This window comes from Delphinapterus leucas, chromosome 2 (assembly GCF_059928025.1).
Source record: "Delphinapterus leucas isolate spDelLeu-1000000601 "Yukka" chromosome 2, BTC_Dleu_Yukka2, whole genome shotgun sequence".
NCBI lineage: Eukaryota > Metazoa > Chordata > Mammalia > Artiodactyla > Monodontidae > Delphinapterus > Delphinapterus leucas.
In genome coordinates this window covers 8632487-8646816 of record NC_143130.1, presented here as the reverse complement: position 1 = coordinate 8646816, position 14330 = coordinate 8632487, and the positions used below count along the sequence as shown (strand labels likewise).

Sequence of the window (14330 nt, the reverse complement as noted above, 5' to 3'; positions counted from 1 at the left end):
TTGTCACCATATGAGCCAGACTGTGGCTCCTTTGTTTCCTGGCTGAGGTGAGAGAGCAGTGCTTTGCCTTTTCTCTGTTGTACATCTGGGTGTGTGAAAACACACGCACACCCTCGTTGGGGTTACCAACCTAAAGGGTCAGGGGCTGGATCTTCTGGCTTGGCATCTGGCTCCTGGTCAACCAAGAGGGCATTTCATGCGGGTAGAGCACAGGCCCACTTGGATCGCTGGCCCAGCAGCTGGCAGCCCTGACTCAGGACCTGAGCTAGCAGTCAGCAGAACTTGCACCTGCCCCATGACAACCCTGTCTCTCGCTTCCCCGAGTAACTGAGCTGAGCAGAGGCACTGTGGTTCCTACATGCCTGTAGCAAGAATTTCTCATCCGTGTGTGTGGCCGGGTACCATGAGGGGCCCCGCCCCCGAGAGCACAGACCCTGGACCAGGGGGTCTGTCTGGCCCGTTTGCTAAGGCTCCCTGTCCTGCTCTTTTCAAGGGTGCGGTAGGAAGTGGGTGGGATGCGTGTGTGAGGCTCCTGCCCTGTAGTTCAGAGAGGACCATCTCTGACCTATGTTCCCCTCAAGCTGACTGATTTCTCCAGTGTAGACCAGAGATCGCAGAGATGGAGGACAAATAGCAGAGCTCCCTTTTGGTCTGTTCAGCTTTACGCTCCAAAACTTTGGAATACTCATTCCTCCCAAATAATTTCAGTCTCATCAGGTAATAAGAAAAAACAGTAATGAAATATTGAGGCACCTGCAGAGTTTTTATTTCATGCCAGTTTCTTCCACTGCTATCACTTTCTAAGTTGAAGCTCCTGGTACTTGTAGTGGGAGCCGTTGGGGGCAGCGGGCTTCCTGAAGAGCCTGTCTGTTGAAGACAGGCCCAAAGGCGGGGGGTGGCCAGTGGGAAAACGTAGATTGTGTAGGTGGGGTGTTCACTGACAACCTGGTTTCAGATAAAGTGCTGGCTCTACGTGAGGTGGCTTGGAATGTGCATAATTGCTTGATCACTAAATGTTTTTAAAGATTTTATCCCAGTCTTTTAAAAAATTACTTTGCATTCATTGCACAGTGTCCAGATCTAGTTAATTGTTCCACCTCTGGTGGGGGATTTTACTACAGTTGAGCAGCTTTTCCTCGAAACAAAGTTGCCCTTTACTGTTCTGGAAACCCAGCCTCCAAAGCAGGCTGGACCAGCCAGCCTGGGACCCAAGTCAAGGCGGCGGAGGCACAAGGCCCAGGAGTGGGGCGGGGAGGTGGCCAGGAGTGGGTGCTCATTCTTCACCCACAGTCCGCTTTGTCTTCGAGAGCTGACCCCACAGGGGTGCCCACTTAGGCTGTTCTTGAGTTTTCTGCGTTCTTAGTGTGGAATTCCTGAAGGCAGTTGGGAGCAAGGCTGGAAGTAGCCTAGTGCAGAGTCTGGGGCAGGAAGGCAAGCCCTTGGGACGGAAGAAAGAGCACTGCTATGGGCGGAATTGTTTCCCCAAAAAGATATGCGGAAGTCTAACCCCTGAGACCTGTGAGTGTTGACCTTCTTTAGAAATAGGGTCTTTGCATATATAATCAAGTTAGTGAGGCTGGTAGGGTGGGCCCTTAACTCAATGACTGTTGTCCTTATAAGAAGAGACACAGAAACACAGAGGGGAGAGTGTGTGGAGACATGGGGAGAAAAGGCCGAGTGACAGTGACGACAGAGACTGGAGTGACACTGCCACAAGCCAGGGAACAGCTGAGCCCCCGGAAGCTGGAAGAGGCAAGGGAGGACCCTCACCTGGAGCCTTAGGAGGGCGTGTGGCCCTGCCCACACCTTGATTTCAGACTTCTAACCTCCAGAACTGTGAGAGAATAAATGTTCATTGTTTTAAGCCTCCCAGTTCTGGCACTTGGCTATGGCAGCTCTAGCAAATAAATACTATGAGGAAAAAGGAGGTGATACTAAAACTAAACCTTATCTGCTGTCTAGTTTTGGTTACAGCTGGCCTTGCTCTTACCCTGGCCTCTGAGTGATGCCATTAAGAAACCACCATTGAACCTTAAGACTTTTTTCAGAGACATGAGAAGCACCTGGGCTTTGGAGAATGGTTTTTCCCAAAGAGTTGCATTAGCAGGTCCCTTCCAGTCACGTGACTGCTGAGACAGGCTGCGGAAATAGTGAGCAGTGCTCCTGAGTCCAAGCTTCCCGACACCCAAGTCGGGAGAGGCCCAGTGTCACCTGGGAGGGACAAGCTGGTGCGGCTCAGTGTGAGATTCAAGAAGATGGTACAGAGTGTTGACTCAGCGTTTTTATTCATAAACTATAAGCAGACACGTGGTCTTTTCTCTCTACTGTGATTCTTTCATTGTTCTATGGGCCAGGAGTCTCACTGTGGGAACCATGGCGAAGCAGTGGGAAACCACCATAGGGGTGATGCCCCACAGGCCTTGGCTCACCTCAGAAATTCACCTGCCCAGAAGCACAAGCCAGGGCGTTTCCATCCACGAGAACAGAAGGCCCCAGGCTGAGGCCCTGGAAAGGGGCCTGTTTGTATGCAAAAGAGGTGCCTGAATACCGAGGGTGGGCGGGTTTGTCAAGTGCCATCTTCTGGGTGCATCGGGCTGAGGTCAGATATGGTGGCGGTTGTAGAGATAGGGTGGGTACAGGCCGTCACTGTGCCACTGGCGCCACTGCTCGATGGCCTCCCGGCTTCTCTCTTCCTGTTCTGGGGACGAGAGATGAAGTCGTCGTGTGAGGATGGAGGGCTCTGATCTGGGGGCAGCCACCGAGTCCACCCAAAGCCCCCCCCACCTGCCGCCTGTGACACGTGACATGAACCACTGTGCCTGCATGCATGGATGACAGACAGAATCCCAGCTGGAAGGGCCTGAGAGGATGCCGAATCTAAAGGCCTCGTTTTAATACAGATTGGGCCCAGATAGGTGAGCGTCACAGAGCTGATTGCCAAGAGAGCGGAGACCAGGGCCCTGCATTCAGTTCAGTGTTCCTTCCCTGTACAGCTAGCGAAGGGCGAAGAGCCGCGTGCAGAAACTGGCCCAAAGACACACCAACTAAGACAGAATCCAAAATCACAGCAGCAGAAAAATAGACTGCAAACCATACTGTTGAAAAACTCATGGAAATGACTGTCAATTCCGAGTGATGGGATTATGAGCAAGGGGTTCCTTCTTACTGTTTCTTAGCTTTAAAAATAAAGTTATGTTTTTAAAGCTAACTGGGGAAAGGGGTGGGTGAAGCAAGTGCAGGAAGATCTTGATAATCCCTGATTCTGGGTGATGGTTATATGAGAGTTTGTTATACTATATACTTTTCCATGTGTTTGAAATGTTTCATAGTAAAGGCTAAAAAGAGCAGAAGGGAGTTTTTAATGAGTAAGAAAGTCCTGATTTTTCTGTCTTTGATAAGACATGTTTCTGAATAACGCCTTTGTGAAGCTATAAAATTAGGCTCCTGTTGCCAATTCAGGACTGCCTGTCACTCACTGTAAGGTACACTCACTGTCGCTTTAAAGCGTGAGCAGATATCCCAAGGCTATTGGTGTTTAAAAAGCACCCTCAGAAAGTTAAGCAGAATTACCATTAACCCAGCCGTTCTTAAAACAAGAATAGATGAATCGATAAAATGTGAGATGATAGACAGACAGACAGGAACGTATAGATATGTCTGTATTATTCAGCCATAAAAAGGAATGAAATTCTGATATGTGCTATAACATGAATGAGCCTTGAAACATGCCAAGTGAAATACACCAGACACAAAAGGACAAATATTATGTGATTTCTCTTCTATGAAATATGTAGTATAGGCAAATTCGTACGGATAGAGAATATATTAGAGGTTTCCAGGGCTGTGGGGAGAGGGGAGTTAATGCATAATGGATACAAAGTTAGTTTGAGGTGATTAAAGGGGTTTGGAAATAAATAATGGTGATGGTTGTGGATGTACTAAATGCCGCTGAATTGTACGCTTAAAAATAGGTAAGGTTGCAAGTTTTGTGTTCTAGATATTTTACCACAATTTTTTTTTGAGTATTTGGAGAAAACGTTGAGAGGATAGAAAGTTAATAGAAGGTAATAGCAAGGATTCAAAACTCAAAATGTCTTCCTTGCCTGTTTTCTCAAATGTGGGCTTCACCAAAAAGCCTGTGACCCTGCCTTGGTGCTAGTGACATGCATCCTCTATGGCATTGGGCAAACAGGACAGCCTGGTGGCTTCAGGATGTGGAGGAAGTGGGTGTCCCCATGGTCCTTAGCACCTGTGAGAGACACGTGCCCGCAACAGGAAGGGCCCTTGTGATCACGGGGTGTGCAGGAGCCATGTCTGCTGGGTATGTTTCCTTCTATGTGAGCTTGGGGTCGGCGCTACCCTGGGTGCTGAGAATCCTCTTAGGGACTTGGTTCCTCAGAGGAAACCTGGAGCTCAGAGTCAGCCCAGGCTGTTAGCCTTGGGCCATTCAGACCTTTCTCAGGCCACGTAGAGCAGCTACCCTTGGCCAATCTTGAGAGCATGATTCTGACATAAAAGTTGATTTTTTCTTCCCAGATCATGCTGAACTCTTCTTAGACCATTTCATTTAGACAAAGGGAAGGTCTCGCTGGTAAAGACCCAAGGCCTGGACACTGTAGCCTTCGTGTAGGGACCACTTGTGGCCAGGCGTCGTGCAGCCAGCCTGGGATGGCCTGACCCAGGCTTCTGGTTTTGAAGGTGGAAGCAGACCTGGGCTGCTACCACGTAGGCCTTAGAAGTGGTAGTTCAACACTGTTTATCCTGAGCTTTTGGAGGCAGAACTCAGCTATTTTTGCCTTGAAGTTGGTGGTTTTGAGTAGAGTTACAAGCTGGAGCCATGACAGAGCCAAGTGAGACTCTAACCACCCCCCTCCCACTTCCCCAGACAAGGGCCAGTGTCCTGGGTGGGTTGGTAGAGGGGCCTTTGACTAAGGTGGGGTTTTCAGGCCCTCAGCAAGGTCAGTGGTGTCCAGAAATCTCCCTTCAGACCACCTGCCTAAAATTCCTCCACTGGAAACCCGAGTCCTTCCCGTCACCCGTGGTATCTCTCAGCATTTGCTTTTATGCAGCAAGTGCCTCGGGGAGAGAGCGATCATCCACTGCTCTCCAGTGTTCTGAGAATAGGTGACGTTGTCAATCAAGAGGGCTAACCGAAGCCGGGGTCCTGACCGACGGGGCATGTGGGCACCTCAGAGAAGGGCTCTGAGCGCTGCTCACGGTGGAGGTTTCCGTCAGCCTGGCCTCTGTGCATGGTCTGTTCCGGGGCAGAGGCAAGGGAAGGGGGGAAGCTGAAGTGAGTTTCCCTTGTCAGCGTTTACCCTCGGCCAGGCTGGGCCCCCTGCACCTCTTTGCCTCTCCTTCTTTCATCAAGCTCGTGAGGGGGGGCGACCCCCGCTGAGCTGCTCTGCATTACCCCCTCCCTCCCTCCATCCTCATGGGCCAGTCCTTGGATTGAAGAACCTCTCCAAGACCTCTACGCATTTGGTCTTCCTTCGGTACAAAAACATGGGCTTTGCTGGCAAACTCGCCTTCATTTAAATCCTTCACTACCTATGTCACCTTGGTTATTCATGTATCCTTTCTAAGCCTGAGTTTTTAAAACTGTAAAGTGGAAATTGTAAGACCTGAGATGCTGGTCGTAAGGATTACGTGGTTCAGTAAAGTGTCTGGCAGGGCAAGTGCTCAACCAGTGACAACGGCTGCTGTCACTACAGTCCCCGAAGGCCTGTACCCTGCCCTGCAGCCTCTTCCTCTATGGGCAAGGCCTGAGGCCCCTGACCTTAGTCTCCTCTGGCTTTGGTGGAGGACCTGGCATCCCTCAGGTGCCTAACCCCTCATCCTAATCCATCGTGGGAGGGAAAACAGGGAATGGTTTTCATCCAGATGCTAGGGATTTGGACCTGAAACATTTAAAAATGCACAAAATAAAATGCTGCTATTAATACTACGAGTTAGGGGCTTCCCTGGTGGCACAGTGGTTGAGAGTCTGCCTGCCGATACAGGGGACGCGTGTTCGTGCCCCGGTCTGGGAAGATCCCACATGCCGCGGAGCGGCTGGGCCCATGAGCCATGGCCGCTGAGCCTGCACGTCCGAAGCCTGTGCTCCGCAAGGGAGAGGCCACAACAGTGAGAGGCCCGCGTACCGCGAAAAAAAAAAATACTGTGAGTTAAAAAAAAAAACACTGAAGGAATTTTAGAGACCACATTCTCATTTTTTAAATGCTTCTCCCCAAGCTGTCCACCAAGGTAAACAAATCTTTAACAGGAGTATTTGCCTCTGAATTACTACAGTCTGAGCTTTCCCCAGGATGTTTGATTTGCTGGGATCCTGCCCAACACCTGTCTGCAGGGCTCAGCCAGGTGCCACCCGCAAGGCCATGGGCATGGCCTGCAGCCCCCTGATACCTGGTGATGGTGTCCTTTCCACTAAGAGGTGCCCTAAGGGCATAATTACCTCCCAAATCCACCAGAGCAGGCAAGCGAGGGGTTGACAACTTGGGAACTGAAATTGCAGACTTTCTCTAACAAAGGTCACCTTAACTGGGGTCTGATGTCCAAGCTCACCTGCATCCAGGAACTTACTTGGAAGCATTTAAATCTTGAAGTTTTGGAAGAGACCGGAAAAGGAATAAAAACACACATTGGCCTGCCTGGTCTGATCCCTATTACCTTGTTCTATGGATTTTTTGCTATAGGTGACCCTTGAGGGCACTTAATAGATACCAAGTCAAATCCCATCCCCCATGGGAGCCTGGGATTCAAAGGCAGAGCCTCCCTCCCCCTCCACCCTCCCCCACACCCAGAGGCCTGGTTGAAACCAGCATTCCTGGGAGGAGGCTGGAGCCCTGTCTCCCAAGGCCAGAGGGTGGGGATGAGGTGTGCTGACTGTCTGGTGAGAGACACAGAGGCAAAGGTCAAGGCTTTGCAAACAAGGCGCTCGGGGGCCCCCTGGGTGAGGGAACACGCAAACCCCATAAAAACTTGCTCTGGGTGAGGGGAGCCGCCCCGTGGGCTGTAGATGTTGACGCTGGAGGTGGGGAGGGTACAGAGCAGGGCCCCGTGACCAGAGCCTTCTGAGTTCACTTGTCCTGGTTTGCTTCCACTGGTCACCCGATGCTGATGATAATAACTAGGTAAATGAAGGCCTAGGTTTTCCAGGATGGGCAGTTCCTAGAGCCATGACACTGATGGAAATCCAAGGCCCTTGAAAGTGAGTTTGAAATCCTCCCAACTCAGCTCTAACGGGAAGTAAGCCAGGAGCGCGGGTGCTAAGACAGAACACACACAAGTAGGAGGAGAAAATACAATCAACCAAAAACTCCCCCAGCCCCACAGTCTCCAAGCCAGTGGTGTTCTGTCCTCTTCCATTTCTTCTCAAGTTCTGTAGCCACTTTTGTGACTTTCTCCCTGTTTTTCCGAGACTCCCATAGATATGAATTGAAAGTAGATCTCCTCTTACCTCCCTCCTCTAGTTAAAATTTAGGGATAAGTACAGGCAAATCACATGGTTCTCCTGCAAACTCCACTTCCCCAAAGTCACTGGCTGACGAGCTCTTACCATCGTTTTGCTCCTCCACGAAGTTCTCAAACTCGTTCCTTTGTTCCTCGTAATGTTCTCTCCGTAGCTCATCCGCCTGCAGCTTCTGCCTGTTCTCCGCTGGGGGAGGGGAAGAGATGAGAGTTGCCCCCAAGAATAGGGGCAGCTGCACACATTTAGGGGGACACTAATCATTCTGCCTGAGAAACTTAATCAGGTGCAAAAGGGGCTGTTTGTGAGGGGCTAAGAGTGGGGCTTCACTGAAATGGTTCACTCCTGACACAGACTTTAAAACCTGAGGGACCTGGGGGAGTGTCCCATCCAACTGCCTCGTTTTGTGAGTGAGAGGACAGACCCCCAAAAGGTGAAGCCATTTAGCTCCAGGTGCAAAATGAATGGTGTATCCAAGCATGCTGGTCCTCTTAGAAGCTAGGAATTTGATGATAGAAATGAATTCTATGAGGGAATAATCCAACTTAATTTCACATTAATTAACCTGCAAGTCCATTCAGCATCTTTGCGCTCCTACCATGGCCAGAATATATGCTAAGCATTGGGATTAAAAAGTCAAGTAAGAAAGATTCTGTCCCTCTGCCTAAGAGGCCTGTGATCCACTTAAGGAGAAAGATATGAAAATAAATTACACCCAGCATTATGGCTGCTGTGATAGAAATTGCCACGGGGCATAAGGATGGCTGTGGTCCAGGGAATCTAAGATGATCCTGATATTCATGCCCTTAGGTGATTCTCTCCCCTTGTGTGGATTGGCCTAGTGGCTCACTTCTAATGGGCAAAATATGACAGAAGTGACGGGATATGACTTCTGAGATTAGGTCACAAGCAAGACTGGCTTCCGTGTTGGGTTCGTCGGTCTGTCTATCTATCTGTCTGTCTCTCACTTTTGCTCTTGCTCGGAGGGAAGCCAGCTGCCATGTTGTAAGCTGTCCTGTGGAGAGGCCCACTCATGGCAGGAACTGGTGTCTTTGACCAGTAGTCCGCAGGACTTGAGGTTTGCCAACAGCCATGTGCGTGAGCTTGAAAGCAAATCTTCTCTCAGTCAGGCCTTGAAATGAATGCAGCCCCAGCCAATACCTTGACTACAGCCCATAGAGACCCTGAGCCTGAGGCCACCAGCTAAGCTGGACCTAGACCCCAGAAACTGGGACAATAAATGTTTGTTGTTTTAAGCTGCTAAATTTGGGGCTCATTTGTTACACAGCAGTAGATAACTAGTACAGGATATGGGGTGATCAGGTAAACTCCCTGATGATGAAAATACCAACCTCAGGTATCCCTTAGTTTGTGAGGCAATGCATTCCAGTAAAGTTGGCTGTAAACTTTTTTATGAGGAGTCCCAGTTTCACATTATAAAGCTGAAGGTACACCTCTGGTTGGAGAAATACCTCCAGTGATAACTGAAAACTGTCACTGAGAACACGTAAACATTCCTTGGCTGTTGAACATGAAGCTTACCAGAGGGAACCTTACCTGAGCTGCCAGGTCACATCTCACCAGCAGGTGCAGCTGTCCCTCATCTGCTCTAATGTAGCACCCTCAAAAAACCTCTCTAGATTTTAGATTTTCCAACGTAAAATAAGTTTCTAGGTTCATCCATTTCTGCCCTCACACCTTTACATCTTTAGTCTGGCAGAAGCTTAGAGATAGGAATTGCCTGTTTTCTGGTTCTAGATTCAAGTTTATCAAAGTGTTGCCTGCCTTTACTGAACCTCAGACACAATTGGGCGTTGTTCTACCCATCACCGGAGTTGACCAGGTAACAATAGATTAACTCAGGTGCATCCTAGGTGTTCACCGGGCTGTCCTGGGTTCCCACCACTGAAACCCCGAGCTTCCAACCTGGGTGACAGACCTCTGGCTTAATCATGCATCTCGTTCTGAATCCACTTAGAGAATGGAAACTATTTGCCTCTTAAATTCCTGCGCGTCCCCGCTGGGAGTCTGCCAAAAGTTCGCTGCTCTCATTTCCGTCAAGAACTGCCCAAACTCCATCAGTCTTTTCAGAGTTTCTTGACATTTGCTAACCTTTAAATCCCAAATTGTGCGAGGCCTGGAGATTTTCCCAGTGTGGTTGTACTTCTCCACTTAAAAAAAAAAAAAGGGAATTTCATCTCCAAGCATTTTCATCTCACTTCTTGCCCATCATTTGAAAACAGTCCTGTTATTTTCACTGAGCAAGTTACCTTGCTGAGTGTGCCTGAGAGGCACAAAGAGTTTATTCAGACAGACACATAAGTAACGAATCTAGCCTTGGACTCAGAGTCTGTCAGAGCTGAGTCCTTGGAAGAATCTAGTTCAAGGACAGAGAACTCAAATCCCTTCAAGGGTCGGCAGGTCATGGAAATGAGGGTCTCTGCCAAGCAGGGGATACCAGGGCCTACTTCAGGCTGAGAAGGAGACATACTTCTGAGCTCAAAAGCCTCCCAAATGCATTGGAAGTGAAGACTTTTAAAAACACTGCTGGCAGATGTAGAGAATGGACTTGAGGACACGGGGAGGGGGAATGGGAAGGTGGGACGAAGTGAGAGAGTGGCATGGACATATATACACTACCAAATGTAAAATAGATAGCGAGTGGGAAGCAGCCGCATAGCACAGGGAGATCAGCTTGGTGCTTTGTGACCACCTAGAGGGGTGGGATAGGGAGGGTGGGAGGGAGACACAAGAGGGAGGAGATGTGGGGATATATGTATATGTAGCTGATTCACTTTGTTATAAAGCAGAAACTAACACACCATTGTAAAGCAATTATACTCCAATAAAGATGTTTTAAAAAAGTAACTAGAAAAAAAAACAAAAACACTGCTGGCTGAACACCACTCTTTCAGGGGCTTGTAAATAAGGAAATGGGCCCAGGGAGAATAAGTGGTCAAGGCCACTTAGCAGTAAAGCTGTCACCAAGCCCACATTTCCAGTTCCCGGTCCCATGTGCCCTCCTCCCTGCTCACAGTGCCTGTAGGGTGCACCATGAATACCCGGAAAGCACACACTGAGCTATTGTGTCCCCTCTTCACTGAACATAGATTTTCCCCTTAACATTTTTTTTTTTTGGCCTCGCTACGTGGCATGCAGGGTCTTAGTCCCCCGACCAGGGATGGAACCCGTGCCCCCTGCAGTGGAAGCAGGGAGTCCTAACCGCTGGACCGCCAGGGAAGTGCCGCCCGTCCCCGACCTTAACATTTTTAACTTTCAGAAACTGAGATGCAATTCAACACTTAAGTGCATTCAGTGTGGCCCTATCCTCTTTGTTTCTTACCCCTGCAGCATAGCCAATCAAAGAGTGACCTACAGTCGAGGGAATGTGATGTAACTTCTAATTCAGAGCTGCAGTCACTGAGACCCGAGGGCCTAGGTTGAGCCCTTGGTCCCTGGCGGTGCCTGCAGCCCGGCTGACTGTAGGAGAGAGAAGGAACACGAGGCAAGAGAAGAAGGCAGGCCACCGGCATCCTTACCATTGACCTCTTCTCGGGATTTGAGGGACCGCTTGCCTCGCTTCTTGAGGAAATTCAAGGCATCTGATTCCTGCATGAAGATCTTCCCTTCCACGCCTGAAACCCGAGAGAAGCCGGTCACAACCGGCACATGCTCACCAGGGCTACCTCGGGAGCCCCCTGGGTGGCCCCGGCACTCACCTTCCTGCACCTCTTGTCCGGCCAACCGCCTGGTGCCCACCGCCACAGCAGTCCCCTCCCGCAGGGCTGTGGGACGAGAGCACAGCGTGAGGGCTGCTGCACCCCAACAGGAGCCCTCACCCTGAGCCAGGCCGGGACAGTCCCTCCCAGGGCTGTGACTTGCCCTGGAGACTGGATGCCTCAGATACCAGCCACACAGCCAACTTCCCCAAGAAACCACCAGGCGTGCTGGTTTCTCTGTACTGTGTTGTGTTATACACACAGACAAACACACACACCCAGGTACAGCCTTCTTAACAGAAGGTACACCCTCTACCTGGCCACCTGAGCAGCCTCACCTAACACCAAGACCATCCTGGGGCCTCCGCATACTCACTGGACAGGAGCACAACGGCCGAGAGACAGCAGATCAGGAACAGCTGTCTCCAGGCCATCTTTGCAAAGGCCGAGGCTCTGTCTGGGAACTGCAGACACAGGGTTCTACAGATCCTGAGGCTGCCAGGTCCTCACTTCTGTGTCAGGCAGATCAGGAAGGAGAGAGAGAGAGACAGGAGGCTGGGGTGCCACTGAGGGGGGTGGGGGGTGGGGAGTGGGAGGGGTCCCGGCCACGACTTCCATTGGCCGCGCCTGCCAGAGCACCGGAGATGTTTTTGGCACCTTGCAAACCACACAGAAGCAGAGTCTGTCATCGGAGCCTCAGCCAGGACAGTTCTGAAGTGGCCTTTCCAAGATCCGCACCCAAGGAGTTGCCTCAGAGTCAGGATTCCAAAGACCAAGGGCAAATTTCAAAGAGCCCCTGGCATCTGCTTCAGGGGAGGTGGGGACTCTAGTCCTGGAAGCTGAAGCATGCGGGGGGTGGGGGTGGGGCTCAATGGGGGACTTTGACTCAGCTGTCAGGCCAGGAGGGACCGACCGTAAGGCTGGAAGAGCCCTCCTTAGTGTGACTCTGGCATGGACACGTGGGCCATTCTGACAGTAGCCCCCGACTTGACATGTTCCCAGCTGATGCTCACTGTCAAGCAAAGCAAAGACCCCTTGGCCTGGGGCCCCAGAGCCCTTTCAAGCATCGAGAAAGAGAGGCAGCCTTCCACGGGAGAGAGGCGGAGCACAGTGTGTAAAGAGCCCCTCCTCTGGGCACGCTTCTCACGGCACACCCCGTGTAGGGGAGGAAATGCATTCCCAGAAATGGAAATGCTGATGGAATCCGAGCCCTACGGGGCCATCAGAGCCCAGTCCCTTAGGAGCTTTGTTCTTGACACTGTCATGTAGTTTGAACCGTCCAAAGAGTTGCCTTTGGGCATTGTTTAGAATCGTCCTAATAGTGACCATCCCTAGACCCACCGACATGAAGCTCCCCTTTCATCAGACACGTAGTAACATCCCACATGTACTTGGATCATTGGCAGGAAAAGAATGTTAATAGCGGAAAAATAAGCAAGGCACAGCAAACAAAGTAAATGGGTTGTTTTCCAGTGGAGGGAAGTGCGACTGACACCTCTGCCAGCTCTCGGTGGCTGTGAGCACACAGAGGGCTCCCCTTCAACACTGGCTGACCTCACTTAACCAGGTGCGGGTGGGTTCTGCATGATCGACCCAGGAGGGGCAATACCCATGAGGACACATCAGCAAGGATTCATCTGTCAGGTTGACGCTGTCACTTGAAAGAGGGAAGGGCCAGGAGACAGAGCGATGTTGATGGGACTTGTGGGTGAGAAAGTGGGTGTGCAAAATACCTGTGACATCCTTGATACACTAATTCTTCTTGCTGCCTTTTTTAGTTCCATTCATTTCAACCATGAATATTTATCGAACACCTACTCTAAGCCAGGCACCTGTGCTAGTCACACGCTCACCAGCTTTTAGTAAATCTGCCCAACGTTTCCAAAGTACCTTCCGCCTCAGGTCGGACACTGTGCATCCACTGTCCACGCAGAAAGGCTTAGGGAAGAATCTCAAGCCCTAGGAAGTTCTCTCAGACCCAGCCCGGAAGAAAAGGGCAGGAGATCCAGAATTCACTGAATGGAGGATGGAGGCTTGCAATGGGATGTAAGCTGTGTTCTGGAAAAACAAGCTTACATTTCTTACATACCAAGGCTGGTGGCCTGAGATTTCTATCAGCTACACTGATGTGCTCCAAGGAATGGTCTGGCCACGGCTGGTCTCAAAGTATAATCTCTCAGTTCTTCCAGAGCTTTCTCTCCCTCTAGACCCTTTGGTGTCTACACTTCCCACCCTCTTTCATTTTGCACCTTCAGCTCGCCCACCTCTGGGGCTGCTCACTGCACCTGGCTGTGCTGCAGAGGTGGCCTCCTCGTGACATCATACCCCAGAGTATAACAAGCCACCCACCTCAAGGCAAAAGCATGATTCTAATGCAACTATAATTTTATGAATATACTAAAACCCATTGAATTGTACACTTTACGTGGGTGAATTGCATGGTATGTGATCAACATCTCAAAACTATTACAAAAACACGTGTATAGGGTACTTCCCTGGTGGTGCAGTGGTTGAGACTCCGCGCTCCCAATGCAGGGGTCCCGGGTTCGATCCCTGGTCAGGGAACTAGATCCTACACACATGCCGCAACTAAGAGTTCGCATGTCACTACTAAGGAGCCCGCCTGCCGTAACTAAGACCCAGTGCAACCAAATAAATAAATATTCAACAACAACAAAAACGTGTATATACACATATATTACACAATATGGAAACAGCTTCAGGATACTCATCTGTAGGGGTCATGGGGGTTGGGGGAAGGTCAGGAAGACTTTAAAGAAGCACTGATGGCTGAGATGAAGCTTGAAAGATGAGGGTTTCCAGAGCCCGGTTAGACGGAAGGCATTGTCAAAGGGCCCAGAGAAATGAAGCCCTTTTGAGAAATTGCAGGCAATGAGCAATAGCAGAGCACGGGAGCACACGGAGGGGCTGGAGGTAGCCAGGGCCTAGGTCACGGTGTAAGGGGGTCTGGCCTCCATCCTTGTGAGACTAGTATGGCAGCTGTAAGCACATATCCCAGGACCAGTCCCCCAGTTCAGCCCCAGCTCTGGACTGAACCAGCTGCATGGCCTTGGGCAAGTCATTTTACCTCTCTGTGCCCAATTCCCTCTTCTGTTACACAGATTGATATGAGGATTGGAGAC

At 50.4% G+C, this 14330-nt stretch overlaps 1 protein-coding gene across 1 annotated transcript; it reads right to left on the bottom strand.

Moving 5' to 3' along the window:
• Positions 1-2563: 2563 nt before the first annotated feature.
• Positions 2564-11706, bottom strand: UCMA (upper zone of growth plate and cartilage matrix associated). The gene is made up of 5 exons (XM_022580209.2): positions 11564-11706; positions 11188-11253; positions 11008-11103; positions 7559-7657; positions 2564-2698 (listed from the first exon to the last, which is right to left on the bottom strand). The coding sequence occupies exons 1-5, from the start codon at positions 11619-11621 to the stop codon at positions 2601-2603; spliced, it is 417 nt and encodes a 138-aa protein (XP_022435917.1). The 5' UTR covers positions 11622-11706; the 3' UTR covers positions 2564-2600.
• Between the last annotated feature and the right edge of the window lie 2624 nt (positions 11707-14330).

Excerpts from the sequence above, each read along its gene's own strand:
- UCMA (XM_022580209.2), bottom strand. The coding sequence starts at position 11,621 with ATGGCCTGGAGACAGCTGTTCCTGATCTGCTGTCTCTCGGCCGTTGTG. Across the intron at positions 11,254-11,563 it reads GGCCGTTGTGCTCCTGTCCA|CCCTGCGGGAGGGGACTGCT; the intron begins GTGAGTATGCGG and ends CTCGTCCCACAG. Across the intron at positions 2,699-7,558 it reads CGTGGAGGAGCAAAACGATG|AACAGGAAGAGAGAAGCCGG; the intron begins GTAAGAGCTCGT and ends TCTCGTCCCCAG.